Genomic DNA, 25,421 nt, shown 5'->3' on the forward strand with positions numbered 1-25,421 from the left:
ATGGTATATTGAAAGATGCGAAAATAAAAACAAACGTGTGTGTGCATGTGTGTCTTGAAAGGTATTTGTTTTTGATAATCTAAGGATGTGGATGTGGTATTTCATAGATCCTTAGTTTGCTAATTTGTATTATTTTAAATTTTTTCATAAGCATGTGTTCTGTAATTATTTGTTAAAAAGACATTTCCATTAAAAATTTTCTTTCTTGGGGCACTTGAGTGGCTCAGTCGGTTAAGCGTCCGACTTTGGCTCAGATTATGATCTCACAGCTCGTGAGTTTGAGGCCTGTGTAGGGCTCTGTGCTGACAGCTCAGAGCCTGGAGCCTGCTTCTGATTTTGTGTCTCCCTCTCTCTCTGCCCCTCCCCCGCTTTTTCTCTGTCTCTCTCAAAAATAAATTAAAACATTAAAAAAATTAAAAAAATTTGCTTTCTCTTTTATTAGGTGGTTCATTTGGAAGATTTGTTCAGAAGAAGTTGGGAACTTTGAATCTGTGGGAAGATCCTTACTATCTTGTGAAAGACCACCTCAGAGCGGGTGTGTCCATTTGTGAACAGTGGGTGATCGCCTGTAACCACCTCACGGGTCAGGTGTGGCAGCGCTATGTTCCTCATCCGTGGAAAAGTGAGAAATACTTCCCTGAAACACTCGACAGACTGGGCAAGCGCCTGGAAGAGGTATCGTTCGTTTCTCTGGATCTCTGACGTTAAGTGTCAGGTAGTCCTCACTTGTTTGGGCATGTATTTATCATTAATAAGCACTACACATCTGAGAGAAATCATTTATTCTTTTGGGAGAGAATAAGAATTAAAGCTCGTGTGAGGTAATTTGTGGCGGTCATGTGATCCAGTGCCCGGTGCCCAGTGGGACCACCTAAGTGCTGGTTTCCATCTGCTTTCTTTCTTCCTTCTTTTTCTTTTTTCTTTTTTATTCTTTTGACAGACAATGTGAGCAGGGGAGGGACAGAGAGGGGGGAAAAGAGAGAGAGAGAGAGAGAGAGAGAGAGTCCCAAGCAGGCTCTGTGCTCTCAGTGCAGAGCCTCACATGGGGCTCCATCCCATGCCCTGGGATGGTGACCTGAGCCAGAATCCAGAGTCAGCTGCCGAGCCAGCTGAGCCACCCAGAAGCCCCTGTCACTGTGTAGAACAATGAATAATAAGCCAGTATCATGGTAAGTTCCATACACGACTAATGAAATGCTAGTGTTGTTGGAAGCTGCACGTTCTTACAGTTTGAGTTTCAGTCTATTAGAGCTGTTATTGTCCTCAGATTGCCTGAGCTTTGTGCAGTGAGTGCCCACTTACGTTGGCTCTTAGGCCATTTTGACAGGAACCCAGTTGTCTCCTTGACGACTCCCTTACTTTCGGCCCCCAAGTATGCCCGCCCATCTTGGAAAGTCTTGTGCCTCGTTTCTGGAATTAGTCGTTTCTCCCGCTGCTTTTTACTGAAAAATGGTATCTAGTAACAGTTGTCTGGTTGGGGAATGGCTGGTGCTTTCAGGCCTTCCCAGTAGATGGGTGTTATATTGGTATTTTTGTTCTTAGCAAGAGGAAACTGAATCAGTAGTTTGTAGTCATATTTTGAACTTCGATGAAAGGTTGTAATGTTTTTACTTAATTTTTTAATTGGTGCCGGACATTTTATTTATTCGTTATTTTTTAAATTAAAATACCACACCTTTTATTCATTTAAACTATAGACAATTTTTTTTTTTAAAGTAGGCTCCATGGCCAGCCTGGGGCTTGATCTCAACAACCCTGAGATCAACAGTTGGTTGTGTGCGCTGCCAACTGAGCCAGCCGGGCGCCCCTGATGGGGGATGTTTTAGATACAAAATACAACAATTTGTTTTCTACTATTGTAAACTACACATAACAGGGTTGTTAACATATTATTTCATTAGTAGAATGGAACTTAATGCAGAATAATGAAAATTAGAAGTTTTTACATGTGTTGAGGTGTCTAAAACGTTGCTTAAATGAACTTTAAACATGTTTAAAAACATTTAGATTTGATGTTTTCATGAGGTTTGAGCACATGGACAGTAGTGTAATGATAGATCTTCGAGCGCCACTTTGATTACTGATGAGTCGTAATTCTCAAGATTAGTCTTATTGCTCATTTCAGTGAACCTAGTTTAAATAAATTCTGGCTCAGTATATTTAGACTTCAGATTGATTTAAATAAATTTGTTGTTTTGATATTTTATGTTTTAGGTCTTGGCTGTTAGAACAATTCATGAGAAGCTTCTTTATTTTTTACCTGCCAGTGAAGAGAAAACGATATGCCTGACTCGAGTATTTGAACCCTTTACCGGCCTGAATCCTGTGCATTATAATCCATATACTGAGGTTGAATCCTGTTTTGTCTGTCAATTTCCTGTTTGTGTCGTCCTTCTCAAGGCAGACATTTATATACTAAAAGTCTAATAATGTTGTTAATTTGTTTAGCCTTTATGGAAAGCTGCAGTGTCTCAGTATGAAAAAATTATTGCACCTGCGGAACAGAAAATAGCAGGAAAATTGAAAATTTATATTTCAGAAATTCAGGACAGCCCACAGCAGGTAAAATGCTGAAATATTTCCCTTAAGCTGTTTTAGGAGATATTTATATATTTACTAAGTTGATCAACTTAGGATGAATATATACTGTTTTTATTTTATGTTAGCTTCTTCAAGCGTTTCTGAAATACAAAGAGCTGGTGAAGCGTCCAACTATAAGTAAAGAATTGATGTTAGAAAGAGAAACTTTACTGGCAAGACTCGTGGACTCAATAAAAGGTAAAAGTTTATCAGAGATTATAGCGTTTACCTGAGAAAATATTTTTGTAGGTTACTTTTTCTTGTATACTATTTAGGATTAAGAGTGTATCTTATAACAATATAGGTGGAAGATTAATTTACTATTTTTGTTACAAATTACAGATTTTTATTATTTATTCTTTTAAATGTTTATTTTTGAGAGAGTGTGAGTTGGGGAGGAGCAGAGAGAGAGGGAGACAGAGGGTCTGAGGCAGGCTCCAAGTTGTCAGCACAGCTGTCAGCCCCATGTGGAGCTTGAACTCACGAACCACAAAAGCATGACCTGGGCCGAATTCGGACACTCAACCACCTGCGCCATCCAGGTGCCCCAAATTACAGATTTTAAAAATTAGTTATTTTCTTTCCCTGTCTCATTGGATGCATGGTAAGGTTCCTGAGGGCAAAGGACCAAGTCTTACTATTTTTCTGTTCACTACCTTTAATGTACTACTTGGTGCATCGAAAGCATTTAGGAAGTACTTGCTGAATGTGTGTAATCATTTATTTGACTTAAATGTTACAGATTTTCGATTAGACTTTGAGAATCGATGCCGAGGAGTTCCTGGTGAGGCGTCTGGACCACTTGCTGGCAAAAACCTGTCGGAAGTTGTTAATAATATAGTTTGGGTTCGCCAGTTGGAACTGAAGGTATTAGTTTTGATAGATGTTGAAGGATACTAGTTGTAAAATGTGCCAAAGTAATGTAGAAGGCACTCTAGAACTGGAGTGAAAACATTAAAAACATTCTCTGTTTTCTTTGGCGTATCCATCTAATTTTCTTGTGCAGATTTCCGAAAAAGGGTACAGACGTGGCTGTAATGGTCTACTCATTTTTATGTAGGGATAATTATCAAGTCACTTATTACCCAGGTGCCGTTGTTACAGGTAAAGTGCCTTCTTAGAAATATTCAAGAGGAAACCATCTTTTACTTATTTTCTTTTTTTTTTTTTCAACGTTATTTTATTTATTTTTGGGACAGAGAGAGACAGAGCATGAACGGGGGAGGGGCAGAGAGAGAGGGAGACACAGAATCGGAAACAGGCTCCAGGCTCCGAGCCATCAGCCCAGAGCCTGACGCGGGGCTCGAACTCACGGACCGCGAGATCGTGACCTGGCTGAAGTCGGACGCTTAACCGACTGCGCCACCCTGGCGCCCCTCTTTTACTTATTTTCAAAGGATTGTTTTAATCCTTCGAGATTATCATAGTAGAATGTTGGTCGTTGTGAGGTCTCTCTGAAAGTGTATTTCTGTGAGTAAATCATTCTAGGTTGGAGGGAGTTAAAGGAAATGTGAAGGTAATTATGACTTTGCGTGAGGTAGTGTCAGCAGTTTCTGGGTTTAACGGCTATTATGTTAATGTTTTAGTATTACTAAAATTGATCTCAGATTCTCACGTACTCACTATTTAATGTACATGGTATGGCACTTGACTCATATAATGAACATTACCTGGTTATAGTCTGTGACTAAGAGCCAGAAGACATAGAATATTATAAAGGCTAGTATATTTGAGAGTTCTGCCTATTGAAGTTTGTATTTTTGATGTTTTATTTTCTGGAATATTCTGCCCAATTTTGTCAGTCAGCTTTCCACATTGCTATAAGGTTCTTTGTACAGTTGTGGAAGAAAGGCATTTCTTTCTTTTAATTGCTATTCCGACTGGCAGTTATTGTTTGAGAGCTGTTTGCGAGAGCACTTAGCACATTATTGCTTCCTTTGTTTGGGGACATTGCTGAATTCTTGGGAGTTTGCCTTGAATTTCCCTTACCTTACCCTTCAGGTTATACCCAGTTGGCATTATCATCTGTGTTTTGTTATTCTGAGGTTGTCTAAAGCGGAGCAGAGTAGGGGTTGATTTTCTTACATTCCTTGGCAAGTTTTCTATTTTACTGTGTATAGTTGAATGGGAAAATAATTTCTGAATCACAGATTAGAGAATGTGGTTCCTTTTGTGCTAATCTTATAATAAGTATTAATACATTCTTGTAATATTCATGTAATTTGGCTTTTTAAGGCGGATGATACTCTCAAGATTGCAGAGGCTCTTTTATCTGACTTGTCAGGATTTCGATCTTTCCATCGAGCTGCCGAAGATTTGTTAGACCAGTTTAAACTGTATGAACAAGAACAATTTGATGATTGGTCCAGGGACATTCAGTCCGGTTTGTCTGATTCCAGATCCGGCTTGTGGTAAGTGTAACTACACTAAACAGTGAAATCTACACAAGGATCTTGTTTCTTATGTGAGTAATCTAAGTGACAGGATGGAATTAATGATCTCTCTTCTCTCCTTTCCCCAAACTTGCTGCTGCTCCTTAAAAAAATTTGTGTTAGTTTTTGATTTTCAGCTTTTAAGTCCTGACAGTTGGGGACTTGGGAGATTGAGTTAGTTGGCCACCCGCCTTGCTTCTTGGGTCTGTTTCTCAGACCTACAGATTCTGATTTTGGAATGAGGCTGTCCTTTCCCATGGTTCTTTGCTATCGATATTCATATATGTTTTTCTACCTTTTTTACATGAAGATTATTTACATGGGCACACACACAAACACACCATTATCAATTGTAAAATTTCATAATTTCAAACTCTTTGAGGTAGAGAGTATTTCTTTATGAAATACTCTTATGGCGCCTACCATAGGATAAGGGTTTGGTCAACATTTATTGAGCTAGATTGAACCTAATTTAGTTGGTTAACCTAATTATTCTAATGGCTGTTTAAAATGGATGGTCTAGGGGCGCCTGGGTGGCTCAGTTTATAAAGCATCCGACTTCAGCTCAGGTCATGATCTCACAGTCTGTGGGTTCGAGTCCCGTGTCGGGCTCTATGCTGACAGCTCAGCCTGGAGCCTGCTTCAGATTCCGTGTCTCCCTCTCTCTCTGCCTCTCCCCTGCTCATGCTTTGTCTCTCTTTGTCTCAAAAATAAATAAAAACATTAAAATAAAAAGAAAAAATGTCCTGTTTAAAAAAAAAAAGTATGGTCTGGAAAAACCATTGTTTCTTTGTTCAGGTAAACTTTTCTTAGTGTATTATTATATTTTTAGAAACTAGTCATGTTTTAGTTTTTAGAAACTTGTTACTTTTCAAAAGTTAATTTTGTTCATAATATGAAATTCTGTGTATTTTCCCTATGCTGCTACAAAGAATATTTAGGTCCAAAAATGGTAGCTTCTTAGACTGAATGAATAATTTTTTTCCCCTTATCTTTCATTTTGATTGTGTTCTTCTCTTCGAAGAACCAGAAAGTACCAGGGCATAATGGTTATAACTGTGTGCCATGTAACTCTTTCCCTTCCTACTGAAACCTGAAATAGGAGAGATGCTGGGGAAAAAAGTTCTGTAGTCAAGTACATTTGGGAAATTTTCACACTTTTATCCTTGTAGTTCTAGTGGAGATCCTCTGTGTATAATAGCATGCCAGAGGATTGAGACTTTCTGGAAAGAAGTCTGTTCAACTTTGTTTATCCTGGTGTTTTCCATTTGCCGATGAAATACTCTGACTTCTGCTTTTTTTTCTGGGCAAAACCCATCACTGTTCCATAAAATCAGTGTGTTTTAGAATATATTTCAGGATATGCTGGTATATAGAAAGTAATTTTGAAGGTGAGTTGCAAATAAAGAAAGGCAGAGAAACTGACCATTAAAATTTTCTGACAGGCTTTACGTTATAGGAAAGTTGGGGCTAAATCATTATTCTAAGCCATTTTAAAGTATCTACCTTTTTTAACTTTTTTTTTTTTAAGTTTATTTATTTTGAGAGAGAGTGTGCCCATGTGCAAACTGGGGGGAACAGAGAGAGGGAGAGGGAGAGGGAAAGAGAGAATCACAAGCAGGCTCCACGCTGTCAGCACAGAGCCTGTCGTGGGACTCGATCCCACGAACCATGAGATCATGACCTGAGCTAAAACCAAGAGTCAGCTGCTTAATCAACTGAGCCACACAGGTGCCCCCAAAGTGTCTCCCTTTTATTATGCTTTATTATATGTGTTGTTACGTGGGTGGGATAGATTTGTTCTTTGCTTTTCAGTAGCTTGCGTTTTAAGACCTACGTGTTTTCTAAATGATGAAAGTGATTCGAAGGAATAAGCATTATATAAACCTGATCCTGAAAGAGAGGTCATGAGAATAAAATACTTGTTAATCACTTTAACTCAGTGTTGTCACAGTCCACGCTGACTTGAATGACCTGATTTAAAAGTAGCTGCTGTAGCCTTGAAAGAAACACAAAGGCCAGTCCTTAGGTAGAGAAACAAAGATCCGAGGAATGAAACATTTGAGTATCTCTACTCCTACCATTTTTATGTTCTTTGTCACTGATCCTTTTTTTTAAAAAATTTTTTAATGTTTATTTCTGAGACAGAGACAGAGCATCAGTGGGGGAGGGGTAGAGAGAGAGGGACACAGAATCTGAAGCAGGCTCCAGGCTCTGAGCTGTCAGCACAGAGCCCCATGTGGGGCTCGAACTCACAGACCACAAGATCATGACCTGAGCCGAAGCTGGACTCTCAACCGACTGAGCCACCCAGGCGCCCCTATCATTGATGCTTTAATGAAAGTATTAAAGGGCCAAGTAGGCTGACTCAAAAAAAAAAAAAAAAAAAAAAAAAAATCTAAGGTACCCTTTAGAAGATGAATCACCACCTTTTCTCTTTTTTTAAATTTTTACATTTTTTTAGTGTTTATTTTTGAAACAGAGAGAGAGCACAAGCAGGGGAGGGGCAGAGAGAGAGGGAGCCACAGAATCTGAAGTAGGCTCCATGCTCTGAACTGTCAGAACAGAGCCCGATACGGGGCTCAAACTCACGAATGGTGAGATCATGACCTGAGCTGAAGTCGGTTGCTTAACTGACTGAACCCCCCCCAGGTTCCCCCAAACCTTTTCTGTTTATGGTGAATATGATGTGAGTTTTGAGTCTTAGCTGAAGGCTAAGCAACTGATTTTTCTGACTTCAAAAAACTGCTTGAGTGAAATATTAATGTGATGGTGTAGTTTGGGTATTGCAGTTTATTACCAAGATCTGAATTGTGAGATAACATGTAGAAAAAAAGATTACTTGGAAACTATGATTAAAATTTTTTTTTTTTTTACTTTGAGTTAATTTTATATTTATAGAAGAGGTATAAAAACTATTGTGTTTTTTATGTCAAGAGTGAGAATGTGAAACTTAAGAAGTTATTTTATTTTGTAGCATCGAGGCTAATAGTCGAATTATGGAATTGGATCCTAGTGATGGATCATTAAAGGTGCATTATTCAGATCGGTTGGTGATTCTCCTGAGAGAAGTTCGTCAGCTTTCTGCTCTTGGCTTTGTTATTCCTGCCAAAATACAGCAAGTTGCAAACATTGCACAGAAATTCTGCAAGCAAGCAATTATTCTTAAACAAGTATGGCATTACATTTTTGAATATATGACTGTTCTGAGTTCATTGCATTAGACTATTTTAAGGGCTTCATTTTCTACTTTTGTTATTTTTTAGGCTAATAGAATAGCACCAGTGAGTCTTGTGAAATTATGGTTTGCTAAATGACTGCTTTACAAAATTTGCTTTTTAAGCCTATAGAGGAATTCATTAATTTGAAGTATTGATATTCATTCTAAAAACATTTGGAAAATTAGAATGTAATTTTCTTTTTCCTTTTCTTTCATGTTACATGCATGGATATTAAAGGACTTTCTAACCAAAGCGTCCTCTGTCCTCCGCTCACCTTCAGTAGGCAGGTTCTTAGAGATTTACAAGGCTGATGGACTAGTCTCTATTTCTGGTCATTTCCTGGGTCTGTCTGTTCAGCACATTGCCATCATATCATTTACCTGTTTATTTTTTTAATGTTTTTTAAAGTTTGCTTATTTATTTTGAGAAAGAGAGCAGGCAAATGTTTGTTAGTGGCAGAAGCAGGCAGGGGGGGAGATAGAGAGAGAGAGCGAGCAAGCGCCAAGTAGGCTCGCACTGTCAGCGCAGAGCCCAGTGCGGGCTCAAACTCATGAACTATGAGGTCATGACCTGAGCCGAAATCAAGAGTCAGATGCTTCACCCATAGAGCCACCCAGGTGCCCCACATTTCCCTGTTTAAAGCCAACTATTACCCCTCGTTGTGTGTCTCTTTAGCACAGTCCTCAGGCCCTTGTTAATCATGCTCTAACTGACCTGACTGGTTGTGGCCTTCACCCCCTGGACTCATCCCCTTCAGGTTGTGCCCTATGCTTCAATCACACAAGACCCGGTTCTCCTCTGAACGTGTCTCCATGCATGGATACCTGTTCCTTCTTAGTAGAAAACTCAGACTCATCCCTAATTCCCCACTTAGAAATCTCTTTCTTTGTTTTGTCTTCCTTTGGGTGATCCGTCCTTATTCCGTATGCAGTTTGCACATCAGTCTTGAACGCTTTTCTGTAGTATTGTGTTTTGTCTTTTCGCTCATGTAATTAACAGATCTTAGAGGTCAGGAACGGTATCTTAGAGGCAGGAACGGTATCTTAGAGGCAGGAGTGGTGTCTCAGAGGCAGGAGTGGTGTCTCAGAGGCAGGAGTGGTGTCTCAGAGGCAGGAGAGGTGTCTCAGGGGCAGGAGAGGTGTCTCAGAGGCAGGAGAGGTGTCTCAGGGGCAGGAGTGGTGTCTCAGGGGCAGGAGTGGTGTCTCGGAGGCAGGAGAGGTGTCTCAGGGGCAGGAGAGGTTGTCTCGGAGGCAGGAGTGGTGTCTCAGGGGCAGGAGTGGTGTCTCAGGGGAAGGAGAGGTGTCTCAGGGGCAGGAGTGGTGTCTCAGGGGAAGGAGAGGTGTCTCAGAGGCAGGAGAGGTGTCTCAGGGGCAGGAGAGGTGTCTCAGGGGCAGGAGAGGTGTCTCAGGGGCAGGAGTGGTGTCTCAGGGGCAGGAGAGGTGTCTCAGGCGCAGGAGTGGTGTCTCAGGGGCAGGAGTGGTGTCTCAGGGGCAGGAGAGGTGTCTCAGGGGCAGGAGTGGTGTCTCAGGGGCAGGAGAGGTGTCTCAGGGGCAGGAGAGGTGTCTCAGGGGCAGGAGAGGTGTCTCAGGGGCAGGAGTGGTGTCTCAGGGGCAGGAGAGGTGTCTCAGGGGCAGGAGTGGTGTCTCAGGGGCAGGAGTGGTGTCTCAGGGGCAGGAGAGGTGTCTCAGGGGCAGGAGAGGTGTCTCAGGGGCAGGAGAGGTGTCTCAGGGGCAGGAGTGGTGTCTCAGGGGCAGGAGTGGTGTCTCAGGGGCAGGAGTGGTGTCTCAGGGGCAGGAGAGGTGTCTCAGGGGCAGGAGAGGTGTCTCAGGGGCAGGAGAGGTGTCTCAGGGGCAGGAGTGGTGTCTCAGGGGCAGGAGTGGTGTCTCAGGGGCAGGAGAGGTGTCTCAGGGGCAGGAGAGGTGTCTCAGGGCCAGGAGAGGTGTCTCAGGGGCAGGAGAGGTGTCTCAGGGGCAGGAGTGGTGTCTCAGGGGCAGGAGTGGTGTCTCAGGGGCAGGAGAGGTGTCTCAGGGGCAGGAGTGGTGTCTCAGGGGCAGGAGAGGTGTCTCAGGGGCAGGAGTGGTGTCTCAGGGGCAGGAGTGGTGTCTCAGGGGCAGGAGTGGTGTCTCAGGGGCAGGAGAGGTGTCTCAGGGGCAGGAGAGGTGTCTCAGGGGCAGGAGAGGTGTCTCAGGGGCAGGAGTGGTGTCTCAGGGGCAGGAGTGGTGTCTCAGGGGCAGGAGTGGTGTCTCAGGGGCAGGAGTGGTGTCTCAGGGGCAGGAGAGGTGTCTCAGGGGCAGGAGAGGTGTCTCAGGGGCAGGAGAGGTGTCTCAGGGGCAGGAGTGGTGTCTCAGGGGCAGGAGTGGTGTCTCAGGGGCAGGAGAGGTGTCTCAGGGGCAGGAGAGGTGTCTCAGGGGCAGGAGAGGTGTCTCAGGGGCAGGAGAGGTGTCTCAGGGGCAGGAGAGGTGTCTCAGGGGCAGGAGTGGTGTCTCAGGGGCAGGAGAGGTGTCTCAGGGGCAGGAGAGGTGTCTCAGGGGCAGGAGTGGTGTCTCAGGGGCAGGAGTGGTGTCTCAGGGGCAGGAGAGGTGTCTCAGGGGCAGGAGTGGTGTCTCAGGGGCAGGAGAGGTGTCTCAGGGGCAGGAGTGGTGTCTCAGGGGCAGGAGTGGTGTCTCAGGGGCAGGAGAGGTGTCTCAGGGGCAGGAGTGGTGTCTCAGGGGCAGGAGAGGTGTCTCAGGGGCAGGAGAGGTGTCTCAGGGGCAGGAGAGGTGTCTCAGGGGCAGGAGTGGTGTCTCAGGGGCAGGAGTGGTGTCTCAGGGGCAGGAGAGGTGTCTCAGGGGCAGGAGTGGTGTCTCAGGGGCAGGAGAGGTGTCTCAGGGGCAGGAGAGGTGTCTCAGGGGCAGGAGTGGTGTCTCAGGGGCAGGAGTGGTGTCTCAGGGGCAGGAGAGGTGTCTCAGGGGCAGGAGTGGTGTCTCAGGGGCAGGAGTGGTGTCTCAGGGGCAGGAGTGGTGTCTCAGGGGCAGGAGAGGTGTCTCAGGGGCAGGAGAGGTGTCTCAGGGGCAGGAGAGGTGTCTCAGGGGCAGGAGTGGTGTCTCAGGGGCAGGAGTGGTGTCTCAGGGGCAGGAGTGGTGTCTCAGGGGCAGGAGAGGTGTCTCAGGGGCAGGAGTGGTGTCTCAGGGGCAGGAGAGGTGTCTCAGGGGCAGGAGTGGTGTCTCAGGGGCAGGAGTGGTGTCTCAGGGGCAGGAGAGGTGTCTCAGGGGCAGGAGAGGTGTCTCAGGGGCAGGAGAGGTGTCTCAGGGGCAGGAGAGGTGTCTCAGGGGCAGGAGAGGTGTCTCAGGGGCAGGAGTGGTGTCTCAGGGGCAGGAGTGGTGTCTCAGGGGCAGGAGTGGTGTCTCAGGGGCAGGAGTGGTGTCTCAGGGGCAGGAGTGGTGTCTCAGGGGCAGGAGAGGTGTCTCAGGGGCAGGAGTGGTGTCTCAGGGGCAGGAGAGGTGTCTCAGGGGCAGGAGTGGTGTCTCAGGGGCAGGAGAGGTGTCTCAGGGGCAGGAGTGGTGTCTCAGGGGCAGGAGAGGTGTCTCAGGGGCAGGAGAGGTGTCTCAGGGGCAGGAGTGGTGTCTTAGTGGTCAGGAACAATATATTAGAGGCCAGAGCAGTATCCTGCCTGTCTGGCTCTCCATCTGTTCTTTGAGCGAGGATCCACTGAGCACCTGTACTGCTGTGCACAGTGTAGCGAGGGTGTGAGATGAATACGTGGCTGCTGTATTCTGGCACATGGTTTCTCGGCCTCAGCACTGTTAACATTTTGCACCACTTCTTTTCTGTGGGGGCGTCCTCTGCATTTTAGGGTGTTGGGTAGCCTCTCTGGCCGGTAGCACCTGCCTAGTATTGACATTCAAAGGTGTCTCCTGACGTTGCCAAGTGTCCCCTTGGGTGCAAATCAACCATGGTTGCGAACCACTGGTCTAGAGGGAGAGAGCGAAACAAACAATGAATCCTCATAAATATCAGGCCTTCTGGTAAATACCTTATTTATGTTATTTCTGTTAACTCCCCGTTTTTCACATTACTAATTGGGGATCCGATTCATAACATAGTTTTTCTGATGCCACGTAGCTAGTAAGTTACGAAGCTGGGATTTGATACCAAAGGTGGCTCCAAAGCCCATATTTATTCCATTAAGTTTATGTACTGATGACAGATAAGTGAAAACTTGATAAAATAGGTATTGGGGTACCTGGGAGGCTCAGGCAGTTGAGCATCCAACTTCGACTCAGGTCATGATCTCGTGGTTCGTGGGTTCGAGCCCTGTGTTGGGCTCTGTGCTGACTGTGGAGGCTGGATCCTGCTTCCGATTCTGGGGTATCGCTCTCTCTGCTCCTCCCCCAGTCATGCTCTGTCTCTCTGTCTGTCTCTCTCTCTCTCTGTCTCAAAAGTAAATAAACATTAAAAAAATAGGTAATATATTACGAGTACTCTATTAAAGATTTTGTAAAGTCCCAGGAAAGCATAGAGGTGGCAATTTTCAGTTATTTCCTGGGTAGGGGTAGAGGCAGTATCAGGTAAATCCTTACGGAGGAATGCTGTTTTTGTGAGCCTGGAGGGGTATGTGGCTTCTCTCAGGAGCACGAGGGTGGGGTCGGTGAGTGTTACACAGAGGGGCTGCGTCTTCGAAAGCAGAGAGGCTTGCTCACTCTCGTATACTGTGTATTTAGTGCACAACACAGGAGCTCCAAGGACGAGTGTGGTCATGTAGCATCGGCATTTCCCCTGGGGAGATCCGTTTACACGTACCTTCACTTCTGAGCCAGAATTCAGCCGGAGCAGGGAGTGGGAAGTGGGAGTTGGTTAGAGAGTAGCTCAGCCAGATTGCTGTAATACTGTGCATTCTTTTGCTTCTAGTGTTCTGGAATAGGCTTTTTCTTGGACTGCGACTGTGGTGTAGGATAAGTACCCTGGATATCCTCCACCAAATGCAGCCTATTTTTATGTGTACTAGTGGCAGGAAGCAGACCGTCTGTAAAATTAGGAAATATGTTTTAAGAATGTACTCTGGGCCAAGTGTATTGTGAGGTGCTGGGGATACAGACATGAAAAGACCATCGTTTTCAATTCCTTCGACTTACTCCATGGTGTCCACTTGATCTGCTTTCCTGAACCTCTCTTTTTCCCCCAACAGAGTTGACAGTTGCTCTTTCGTTCATCAGTGTACCTTGTAGGTATCTCTGGTTTTTGATTCCTTGATTGAAGAAATAATTACCAAGTGCCTACTGTTTGCTAGATGCTGTTCTTGAAGCAGGTGTTGTAATTTGGGAGCTAGTGTAGTGCTAAGTACTGTGAAGCAAAAGAAAAAACGATTGGAGCAGAGACTGCAGTGTTATACAGAGTGGTCAGGGTAGGCCTTGAAAGGTGATATTTGGGAAGACCCAGAAGCTTGCAGGTGTCTGGAGGAAGGCTGTTGGGTGCAGGACGTTCACACGTGGCTCCTGAGGGAGACTCCCCTGGAGGTCACAGGAGCAGCAAGGAGCCCAGCGTGGCCGCCCTGCGGTGAGGCTCTGTGGTGGGGCAGCTTATGCAAAACGTATGTTCTGGGGGAGCGGCATGGCTTGGGGATTTGGGTTTTATCCGACAGCGTATTGGGAAGCCAGTGGAAGGTTTTAGGTGAGAGTGTTGGGATTTGGGGTTTTATTCTCACATGCAGTGGGGACTCATCGGGAGTTTTGGTGGAGCGTATAGAATAGTGTGACTTATCTTTAGGAAGGACCACTCTGGCTTCTTTGAATGCTTTGAACAGACACTAGGAAGCCACCGCTGGAGACAGACCAGTTTGGAGACGGCCACACTGGTCTTGTCGAGCGACGGGGTGCTCACTCTCCTTGGGGTTGGTGGACGTGCGTGACATGGTTGCCTGTAACGTATGTTTTAAAAGTGTAGGCAGTAGACAAATTCATGATTTCACTCGTGTAATTTAAGAAACAAAACTGATGAACATCTGGGAAGGGAGGGAAAAAGAGAAGAAAACAAACCACAAGAGACTTTTTTTTTTAAGTTTATTTCAAAAGAGAGAAAGGGAGTGTGTTGGTGTGTGGGGGAGGGACAGAGAGAGAGAGACAGACAGACAGACAGACAGAATCCCAAGCAAGTCTTGCTGTCAGCATAGAGTCCAATGCAGGACTCTATCCCACAACCTGTGAGTTGAGATAATACCTGAGCTGAAGTCAGACTCTCAATGGACTGAGAGACCAGGCATCCTGTCTACAGGAGAGTCCTAAGTACAGACAATACCCTGAGGGCTGCTGGAGGGGGGGAGGGTGGGAGGATGAGTTACCTGGTGATGAGCCCCAGGGGTTGCAGGTGAGAGCTGAATCACTGAATTCTGCTCTCAAAACCAATACTGCTCAGTATGTTACTAACTAGAATTTGAGTAAAAAATAAATAAAAAACCAAACAAAAAGTATAGTCAGTAGACTTCATTGATGTGGGATGTAAAAGAAAAGTAAAGGACAACTCAAGGATCTCTTGGTCTGAGAAGTGGATTAATTGTTAAATGCTGACAAAGGAACACGTTTGCAGAGTTGCAGGAGTGAAGAGTTCAGTTTTTAGCATTTGATATGCTTTACTGGTTTCTTCCATATTTCCCCTGAGACTGTGAACTTCTTGGTCACAGGGACTGGGTTTTCTAGTCTTTGTTTAATCAGCCCCTGGGACGGGACTTGGCACATTGTGGGAACTCAGCAAGGAGTGACTGCCTATGTTAACATGGGCAGCAGTGCTGTATTAGAGATGAAAAGCTGCTTCTTGTTAAATCTTACGATGAGAAGCATTGATGTTTCCGTTCAAACAAGTAAAAATGAAAACAGGTGAAAAATTAAGTGTCTTAGTTATTAATGATTGTTGCTAATTGTACTTTTACTTTGTAGGTGGCACATTTTTACAATTCCATCGATCAACAAATGATTCAAAGTCAGAGACCAATGATGTTACAATCTGCATTAGCATTTGAACAGATAATTAAGGTAAATGGACTTTCTGTGTTATAATAATTAGATTTTACTTGTGAGGTGTTTCTTGTTTCTTAGTTTTTTAGTGTACCCTTCAGCTTAATATTGATCAAAGTTTTGTTCCCCAGTGACTTCCTTCACTTTTAACAAGTAACACTTGTAGATTTAAGTGGTTGTAGTGTTTCACATATTCAGGTGCTGAGTTTGATCCAGTGAATTAATACATGTAGTATACAACTTGTGTGCTATTATATTTACTTATTCACTGAATTGTGAGGTCTTTTTTTTTTTTTAAAGTTTATTTTTCATGGGCACCTGGGTGGCTCAGTCGGTTAAGTGTTGACTTCAGCTGAGGTCATGATCTCGTGGTTTGTGAGTTGGAGCCCCATGTCCGGCTCCGTGCTGACAGCTCAGAGCCTGGAGTCTGCTTGGGATTCTGTATCTCTCCTGTATCTTTCTGTCCCTCCCCCATTTGCACTCTTGTCTCTCTCTCTCTCAAAAATAAATAACATTAAAAAGAATTTTATTTTTGAGAGAGACAGAGACAAAGTGTGAGTGGGGGAGGGGCAGAGAGAGAAAGGGAGACACAGAATCCCAAGCAGGCTCCCAGCTCTGAGATGTCAGCACAGAGCCTTATGCGGGGCTGGAACCCATGCGACCGTGAGGTCATGACCTGAGCTGAGATCAAGAGTCAGATGCTTAACTGACTGAGCCACCCAGGCGCCCCTGAATTGTGAGGCCCTATATACCAGTCTTTAATGCTTTTCTGTCATCTCCTGATTTTATACTTTGAGATTTACTTGGCTTTTTTTATCTGTGCTTATTTAAATATCCATGCGTATGGCATTAGGAAAACCTACACTAGTTTTCAAACTATACTATTGCTATGTGACTTGTAGCTTTTCTTATTGTTTTATACCCTTTTCTTACTGTTTTATTTGCAAGTGGATCAGTGGTTGTGATTTTCCTCAAGACTGCGCCCAGTTTCTGTGCTTTTGTAGGAGGACTGCTAGGTCATGGTGTAGTTGTACTCACGGCCAATCTCCTTATGGTCTCCTACAGCAGGAGGTGCAGAGCAGAGTCCATACAGGGAAGGGCCTGGAACGAAGGCTGGGCAAACGGGGCGCTGGCTGTCAGGAACCCCTCCCTGTGGACCCACACAGGGCGTCCTCCACCTGCCCCCACACCCCCGCCCTGCTCCCCATCACAAGTTGTAATACATGTGATGTTTTCTCACCGGGAAGACCATTAGAGACTCTGTACCTGGGTACTTTTGGGGGACTCGTCCTGGAGGTATCTTCTGCCTGATAATGTACCAAACTTCCAGATGCCCAGAAGGAGATCAAGTGTTGAGTATAAACTGTGTGGTTGAGCTACCATGAGCTGTCTTACAAGTTAGGGTGGTGGGGGGCCTCCAAGATCCACGTGTGCAGGTGCCAGGGCCGCGTCAGGGTCAGGATGTTAAATAGGCCTTTAAGGGATGGCAGTCAGATCTACTACATTAACTTTGTTCTGCTCACTAGTTCTCAGGCCTACAATTTACAACAAGTCCTATAATTCATATTACAGATTTTTAAATTTTTAAAATTTTTTTAATGAAAAATTTTTTATTGCAAAAGCTCCAAACTTTATAATGCAAAGTTTAAAAAACACAGGTAAACAAGAGGAAAAAAGGTGTTTTAAAACTGTATCACCAAGAGATGGCCATTGTTAGCAGTCTGGAGTATATCCTTTAAATTTTTTTTCTGTACCTGTTACAAGGGTACTTTTGAAAATGGGAAATATTTTATTATTTTTTTACCCCTTTTTACCAAATAGATAATGTTTAATTGCACACCTTTAGGACTTTTTCTTCTCTAATAAATATACTCAAAGAAACATCTGTTGATATTTCTATGAGAAATTGGGTTGTGAGAAGTACATCATTAAATTAGCATATGTTAAATGAGACCGAATAGTAGAGAAGAAACCAAGATGGAAGGAGCAAGAACGCCGAGGTTCTTTCTAATCCTCTGGCCACTCGCTGTCTCCGAGGGCAGGGACTCTGACTTACTTACCTTCGTGACCTCTAGCAGTGCGACAGTGGGTCACGTGTGGTGGTTGCTCATTCATGCTTTCTAGGCTGTTGCACGGAGTGCTCTGTTGGATTGAATAGATTGCGTTTCATCCATTCAGTGGCTGCGTATGGAGGGTCTGCTGTATTCTGGACGTGAGTGAGCCCCTGCCTTGCCAGGCAGCACGTCAAGGACGTGTAGAAACCTGGCTGCTGTTGGGCACTTTCTCCCCTCCATCCTTACATATTTGTCCTGAGTGTGTAGTACTGTCTGTGTGCACACAGCACCAGGCACATGGGGTTTTGATTTTTGCTTCAGTCATCAGGTAGGATTTAAGAAATTCACAAGAAGGACAGTTTATTTTATATTGACATTTCCCTAATCCCAGAGTTTTCCTTTGCTTTTGAAGTCCTTACTGAGAGAATTGGCTTTAGCCATGTCTTACGAGCAGCTTTGCAACGGATTTTCTTGTCTTTTCCTTTGTCCCGCAATGTTTGTATTCCCCCCTTTACCGAAGGATATTGTTACCAGAAATGAAAGTCACAGTTGACAGATCTGTTAGCACTTTCAGAATCTTCTACTTCCTCCTGGCTGTCATGGTCTTAGCTTTTGAGTTTGCGGTCCTTTCTGAGTAGCGTTTCTCTGTGATGGAATGAAGCGTAGTGATCCCCGAGTGAGTGTGTGTGCTCCACACTCCGCTGGGCCCCGCAGGAACCGTCCTGGACTTGGGCGGCTTCCCGTGAGGGAGTGCGAGTTGAGTGGCCCTTTCAGGGCACTGACACCTTCCCTTGAGGGTGGGCCTGGCCTGTGCTGCCCCCTAAGCAGGGTATGAGCCTGGCCCCTTCTCGAGCCCCGTTCACGTGGCTGGGAGGGAGCACTGGACTGACCTGCCTGCCCGGGGGTGGGCAGCTCGTTGCTCAGCCAGCCTTCCCTTGACGAGGACTTGAATACTCCTGGCCTTTGATTGGTGGTTGGAGGGTCAGCCCCCTGTTTGGTCCTGCTCAGGCTGCAGAGCTGTGGCATTTCTGTTGGTGTTTGGCCAGAGTAGGGTGGGTATTGCTAAAGGTTCCGTTGGACCACAGTGTTCCCAGTCCTTTGGCCAGAGGGAGCCGGCTTCTTGGAGGTGGCTCCTGGTGGGAGGCGTGTCCATCGCCCTGTCCTGCACATATGGAGACGGTGAGGAAGTGTGCATGTGTCTCTCCTCAGCTCTCCAGGCCTCAAGGTTGTCTGCTGCCTTCCACCTGTCATTCCTGTGTGTGTGTGTGTGTGTGTGTGTGTGTGTGTGTGTGTGTGAGAGAGAGAGAGAGAGAGAGAGAGAGAGAGAGAGGGAGAGAGAGAGAGAGAGAGAGACAGAGAGGTCAATCTAGCTCATCTAGGGCTGTTTCACTCTAAGAGAGGAAACTTGGGAGGGAGGGAGCTATTCATTTTGCCACATTGCCTTATCCTTATTGTTTATAAAATGGAAGCATTACTCTATGCGTCCTCATTGCAGATAGTGTTAGGGATAACTGGACTGAAGATGGACAGTGTGAAATCTTGTGGAAAAAAGAAATGCATTGTATCGCTAAATGACATTTGTTGTACCTTAGAATTCAAAAGCAGGAAGTGGGGGAAAGTCACAGATTACTTGGGATAATCCTAAAGAATTAGAAGCCTACATTCAAAAGCTCCAAAATGCTGCCCAACGACTTGCCACTGAAAATAGAAAACTGAGAAAATGGCACACTACATTTTGTGAAAAGGTAGGTTTTATTTGTACAATTAGGTAATCTATGAAGAGTATTATTAAAATGGTAATTGGGATGTAATTTTATTCTTTTTAAATTAAAAAAAAAAGTTTATTTGTTTTTGAGAGAGGGACAGAGCAGGGCAGGGGCAGAGAGAGAGAGTAAGAGAGAGAGAGAGAGAGAGAGAGAGAGAGAGAGAATCCCAAGCAGGCTCTGCACTGTCAGCACAGAGCCTGACGTGGGTGGGACTCGAACTCACAAACTGTGAGATCATGACCTGGACTGAAATCAAGAGTTGGATGCTTAGTTGACTGAACCCCCCAGGCACCGTGTGTTATAATTTGAAATAGTTTTTACTTATTTGGAAGTCTAATTATTTAACAGACTTACGGTTGCCAAAATAGTACAGAGTTCACACTTATTGACTTCCTCTGTTGTTAACAACTTGAATAACCATACTACATTTATGATAACTAGGCAATAGGCAGGTTTTGAATTTTACAGCTTTTCCACTGATGTCTTGTTGCATTTGGTCGTTGAGTCTCTGTAGTCTCCTCCTCCTTCTGAGACTTTCCTTGCTTGTCATCACCTTGATACTTGTTACAGAATCAGTCATTTTTTTGTAGAAAGTGTCTCAATGTGGTTTGTATGAAGCTCTCTCATTCTTAGATCACGGTGATGCGGTTCTGACAGAAATACCGCAGCAGCGATGTTTGCCTTTGTCGGGGTATCAATCAGTTATTTCTATGTCTTACTATCGGTTGAATTAATCTTGATCACTCGGTTGAGGTGGTTGGTGTCTGTCAGGTTTTCCTACCGAAAAGTTACTGCTTTTCCAGGGTTACTTTGCGACTGCTGTGCTTTAATTTTTAACAGGTCATCTTTCTCATGAACATTGATCTGCTTCGGCAGCAGCAGCGTTGGAAAGATGGATTACAAGAACTGAGAACTGGCTTAGCAAGCGTAGAAGCCCAGGTAATTATGTTTTCCTTGGTGTCTACTCTTTGAATGTGATCTTTTCAGAAGGTAAATATAGGAGTTGAGGACGAGTTCATAAAGGTTATCTGTAAATCTTTACTAAGAAATTTCTAATAAATGTAGAGTTCTACTGAATTGTATATAAAGACCACAAATTAGCAATGCATTTACATTTAAAAATATAAAAATAAGTTTTCATTTATCTTTTGGAACGTCCAGTTTCTCAGTTCAGACTTAGTAGTTTCTTTGACTTGGTGCTTAAACGTTACCATTGTTTAGTTTTCTTTTAGCTGGTGGAGACATGTGTAGAACATGAAGCGAAGTTGGGCAGAAGCCCAGTAATTGAAATAACCGTTTCAGAGTGTTTTCCTTTTTTTTGGGTAAAATTCCATTTCTATACACATTTTGATAAATTATGGTATTTATGTAAGTGTAATGCACAGAGGCTCCTGCCCGGTCTGTGGTAGGGTGTCTTAGCTGAGGATGAATTACGTGTCTTATCTGTTTACATGTAGTTTTCAGTTCTTAGGTTAAAAAAAATTTTTTTTTAATGTTTATTTATTTTTGAGAGAGACAGAGAGAGACAGAGTGTGAGTTTGGGAGGGGCAGAGAGAGAGGGAGACACAGAATCCGAAGCAGTCTCCAGCTCTGAGCTGTCAGCACAGAGTCCTATGTGGGGTCGATCTCACGAACCATGAGATCATGACCTGAGCTGAAGTTGGATGCTTAACCGACTGAGCCACCCGGTGCCCTGAGATTTTTTTTCAATTCTTTTTAAGTTTATTTCTTTTTTTCTTTTGAGAAAGAGGGAGCATGTGCGCACACACACAGGGGTGGAGGGTGGCAGGCAGAGACAGCCGGAGAGGGGGAATCCCAAGCAGGCTCTGTGCCGCCAGCACAGAGCCTGATCCAGGCCTTAAACTCGTGAACCCCGAGATCATGAGCTGAGCTGAAAGCAAGAGTCAGACACTTAGCCGACTGAGCCACCTGGGAGCTCCCAATTCTTAGATCTTGAAGAAAAAACAAGTGTTAGCATTAATGTATTTATGGTTATATGGAAGCACAAAGAGTATAAACTGTCTTGAGCACCTTCATATTTTTCAGTTGATTATTTTTTAAAAATGTGCGGTGGATTATTTAAGGGGTGAAGAAGGAAGAGAAGAGCTGCACTTGATGGGGGTTTTAGAAAGAGGTCTAAGAAGTTGATCAAATAAACCACTGACTTTTTTTTAGCGCCATAGTATAAAGCCCATATATAACATCCACTTAACGTTAATTTGATATTTTAAATTTTGCCGGTTTTTTTGTGGACTATTTAAAAGCATGAAGCTTGGAAATTTTTATATTTGACTTTATATAAACTGTCCTACTACAGGTAGCAGTGAAGGAGTTGCATGTTTTAAGATGTTAAAAATGGGTTGTTTTTTTTGTTTGTTTTTTGCTTATAATTTCACTATATACGATATAAATGCTTTAAATGAAGACCCCATTTGTCGTAGAATCTAAGTCTAAAGTTCTCTCTTGTGGAGCAAGAGAGTGGGACGCAGGATTGAAGCGAGAGATGACTAATGTCCAGAAAAGACAAGAGCCCCAAATAAGGGCCCTTGCTCCGCTTTTATTGGGATCAGAAGGCTTACAAACATGGCAATGGACGTGCACAAAGGGACAATGAATCTGTGAACATTAACTTGTGGACATGAGGGAAAGGGGGTCTTGAAGACATTCGGGGTTAGGGGTTTGGGTTAAGACACAACAACGTCGGGGCACCGGGCAGCCTGGCGGAAGGTTGTTTACAGAGGACAGGAGGCAACATCTTTGTTTGTCTTAGCCTAGGGGACGAGGCAGGTAGGACACGTGACCTCAGGGTTGACAAGGCACCTTTCTTTTGTTGTTGTTGAAGGACAATGAAATGTATTATCAAATTGGTTTCCATACAACACCCAGTGCTCGTCCCAACAGGTGCCCTCCTCAATACCTATCACTGCAAATGCACCTTTCTTTTGTTAATCATCTCCGCTCTGGGCAGCTTCACTGCCCCACAGGGTCTATAGCCCAATTTACCTGTTTACCTAACTTCAGCCTTCCCTCCTGTGAAAGCAGCTTTCTGCTCTAGTACTAAATGGGTGGTGGGGGGGTGTTTTTGCTCTGAATGCCTAATCTTGTTTACCTCATACACCTTTGTATTGGGGGCCTTTGTCCCCTCTCTCTATTCTGGGGGCCTTTGCCCCCCCTCTCTATTCTGGGGGACTTGGCCCCCCTTCTCTGTCCTTATTCGCCCGATCTTGTTGACGTAAACTTGGATGAGAGCATCCCATGGCCTTGTAATTCTCTGTGCCTTGTTAACCCATGGGTGCAGGCCCAGGGAGTTCGGAAGCTTATTCCCCACATCCATTCTGTCACCTGGTTTTTAAATAAAAAACGTGACTCTAACCTATCAGGGGTTCCAGGCCGGTGACATGCGTGCGTGGAAGCAGCACTGGAATCACCAGCTGTACAAAGCCCTCGAACACCAGTATCAGATGGGCCTGGAGGCACTGAATGAGAACCTGCCAGAAATAAGCATAGACCTAGTGCACAAGTAAGCTTTCTTACAGCCCCTTTCATTTTCAGACCATGTTTTTCCAGTAATTCATATGTTAAAGCTATTTCTTTGTTTTCAGACAGGGACGGTTACAATTCAGGCCTCCTCTTGAAGAAATCCGGGCTAAATATTACAGAGAAATGAAGAGGTTCATTGGCATTCCTAATCAGTTTAGGGGAGTGGGTGAGGCCGGAGATGAGTCCATTTTTTCTGTTATGATTGATAGAAATGCAAGTGGATTTTTGACTATTTTCAGCAAAGCAGAAGATCTGTTTAGGAGATTATCAGCTGTTTTACACCAACATAAGGTATGGAGCTTGTAATTGTCTGTTATTCTGTTACAACGTTTCATCTGATTGGTTGAGTGAGTATTAAGTGTACTGATCTGCGGTTTATCTTGTGTGGCATAACGTAAAAGTACGGCAAGGTGGGGAGCCAGTGTGAGGATTCCTGTACAACCCAGACTTACACCACAGATGAGAACCAAGTTACACTAAGGTTTTTTTGTCTTTGACTCTTTGAAGATTGAGAAACTAGTTGCATCAGCTTGGGATGTGACAAGATTCTGTTGTGTCCATTTTAACTCCTCTTGGGAAACTATCTCCTTTCATTCATTCTTGGAATCGAGCGGCCCTTGGAGTGAGGTCTCAGATGTAGTGAGGTGGAGAGGATTTCACTTCCTCCTCGTGTTGGAGTGAACCTTGGCTGCTCAATGGGGAGAGACCCCAGCTGTGTCCCTCGTCCTTCCTTTCGCTCCCAAGACGCGTGACTGAGAAGTCGGCCGGTCTCCCAGTTGCCACCGGGTGCTGCTTCTGACTGTCGGGTTTCTAGGACTGATTGAATGTGCATACGTTCAAATTTGTAGCCTTGGCTTTGCCAAATGATTCTGTATTTGGATACATCAAATTTGAGAAGAGAATCTGAGAAAAGGGTTTTGTGGTCTTTTAAAAAAAGTTTGATGATCACTTTTATATATTAAATAGTTTTTTTAGGCTCTACAGTAATGGTTATATTTGCGTACTTAAATTGAAATTTACCTGAATACCTTACATCTGTACCTTTTTATCAGTGTTAATTAGTTGGACCCTAATTTTTTATATGTTAATAAATTCTGTTTCTTTAATATGTTTTCCATTCTTTAATAGGAATGGATCGTAATTGGACAAGTTGATATGGAAGCTCTAGTGGAAAAACATCTCTCTACGGTCCATGATTGGGAGAAAAATTTCAAAGCACTGAAAATAAAAGGGAAAGAAGTAGAACGACTTCCGAGGTATGAGAAGTTAGAGTCGAGTTTCAGTCCCATTCAGTAAAAGGGAAAGAAGTAGGGCGGCCTCCGGGGCCTGAGAAGTTAGAGTTTCTGTCACGTTCCAGTGTTGTCATGACCTGGTGAGGGTGCTCGTCAGTAGTGGCCTCGTGTCAGTCACCTTCTGCCTCCCGTAAAGCTTGGCCTTGGCTCTCGGGTATCGTCTGCGTTGGGTGCCGAGACGAAGGTATTTTTCTTCTGGAGGTTCTGCCGGCTGGGACCTAACTGGGGGGAGTCGATCGGGGCCTGAGGATCTGACATTTGACACGCACAGGCACGGGCTACGAGCGCTGAGACTCGCCCGTGAGAACGTGCTCCGGGATATCGAGCCAATGCCGTTGGACTCTGGCTTTGTACTGCTCTGCCTCCTTTCGGGATACCGTGGCAATCACACAGCCTGGTGCTGCATCGACGTAGGGCCCGAGACCCTCTGAGGGGCGTGTCATAACCCAGCTACTTGAGAACGGAGTCCCCCTCCTACCTGAAATTCTTACCACTGGAACCGCTCTTGGTAGGAAGCTCTATGACAGGCCTGTTTAACTGTGCATGTATTTCCTCTAAAGGATAAGACCACTTGTGTTAATCTACTTGCTCATTGTCTCAACAAATATTGGGTGAGCGTGGATAATATGCAGAGCTTGTCCCGTGGGAGGATAAAGATGAGGAAGAGAGGACCTCACGTTGCTTACTGTCTGCCGGTGCAGTGACACATGACTCAGTACTCACAGGGGTTAAGGGAGTGGGCTCTGGGGGCAGATGGCTGGTCCCAGCTGCGTGACCGCGACTGCCATTTACACCCCATGAGCCTCGATTTCCTCAGCTTTCAAATAGTTAATACAGAGGTGCCTGGGTGGCTCAGTCGGCTGAGCATCCGAGTCTTGGTTTCGGCTCAGGTCACGATATCCCGGTTCATGGGATTGAGCCCCATGTTGGGCTCTGCGCTGACAGTGTGGAGCCTGCTTGGGATTCTGTCTCTCCCTCTCTGCCCTCCCCTGCTTGTGCCCGCTCACTCTCTCTCTCAAAAGAAAATAGTTACGACAACTGTAATATTGATCACACGGTGTTTTGAGGATTAAATGAGTAATTTGAACACAAAGTACTGGTATGGCTGACATTCGCAGTGTATGTTACTTACTGTTAATTGTTATTAATACCGGATAGAATAGTGTGTCTCATTTTAGAGATTGAACTAAGGGCTGGGGAAGTGTATACAGCATGGTGGTGACATCCCATCCTTTCTGGGCAAAACTGGGGAAAGTTTCATTCAGATAGAAATCCTTGAGCTGGAATTTTGACAGGAAAAGCGAGAACTGGAGGTTGCACCAGGGTGTCTCAGGAGAGGGGTTTGTATGCTGAAAATAAGTTGGTTAATTGAGAATTTGATGAATTAGCGTTTTATTAGGGGCTAGAGGGCCTGTTCCTGGAGAGGGGTAATGAAGGTACAGATTTGGGAGAGTTTTACGTTCCCATTGGGCAATTTGGATTTTATTCATATTAGAGTGGTTAGCTCTCGATTTCTCGTCCAAAAGATGTCAGTACCTGCACATTAGGGGTGT

The 25,421-nt window shown here is 44.6% G+C and overlaps 1 protein-coding gene across 4 annotated transcripts in view; it reads left to right on the forward strand.

Annotated features, from left to right (window-relative positions):
* Positions 1-25,421, forward strand: part of DYNC2H1 (dynein cytoplasmic 2 heavy chain 1) — a 342,976-nt gene that overhangs the window by 11,479 nt on the left and 306,076 nt on the right. For all 4 annotated transcript variants that reach the window (XR_006208595.1, XR_006208596.1, XM_042959288.1 and 1 more), the window contains exons 6-18: positions 443-675; positions 2,215-2,349; positions 2,449-2,562; positions 2,667-2,778; positions 3,323-3,447; positions 4,816-4,991; positions 7,990-8,185; positions 15,139-15,234; positions 18,863-19,015; positions 19,877-19,975; positions 22,417-22,556; positions 22,639-22,867; positions 23,705-23,832. Coding sequence is in view for 2 of the 4 variants with exons in the window: in XM_042959288.1 (XP_042815222.1) it covers positions 443-675; positions 2,215-2,349; positions 2,449-2,562; positions 2,667-2,778; positions 3,323-3,447; positions 4,816-4,991; positions 7,990-8,185; positions 15,139-15,234; positions 18,863-19,015; positions 19,877-19,975; positions 22,417-22,556; positions 22,639-22,867; positions 23,705-23,832 (1,936 nt within the window). In the remaining 2 variants the exon portion in view is untranslated. The remainder of the gene's footprint in view (positions 1-442; positions 676-2,214; positions 2,350-2,448; positions 2,563-2,666; positions 2,779-3,322; positions 3,448-4,815; positions 4,992-7,989; positions 8,186-15,138; positions 15,235-18,862; positions 19,016-19,876; positions 19,976-22,416; positions 22,557-22,638; positions 22,868-23,704; positions 23,833-25,421) is intronic.

Source organism: Panthera tigris, chromosome D1 (genome assembly GCF_018350195.1).
Source record: "Panthera tigris isolate Pti1 chromosome D1, P.tigris_Pti1_mat1.1, whole genome shotgun sequence".
NCBI classification, from domain to species: Eukaryota; Metazoa; Chordata; class Mammalia; order Carnivora; family Felidae; genus Panthera; species Panthera tigris.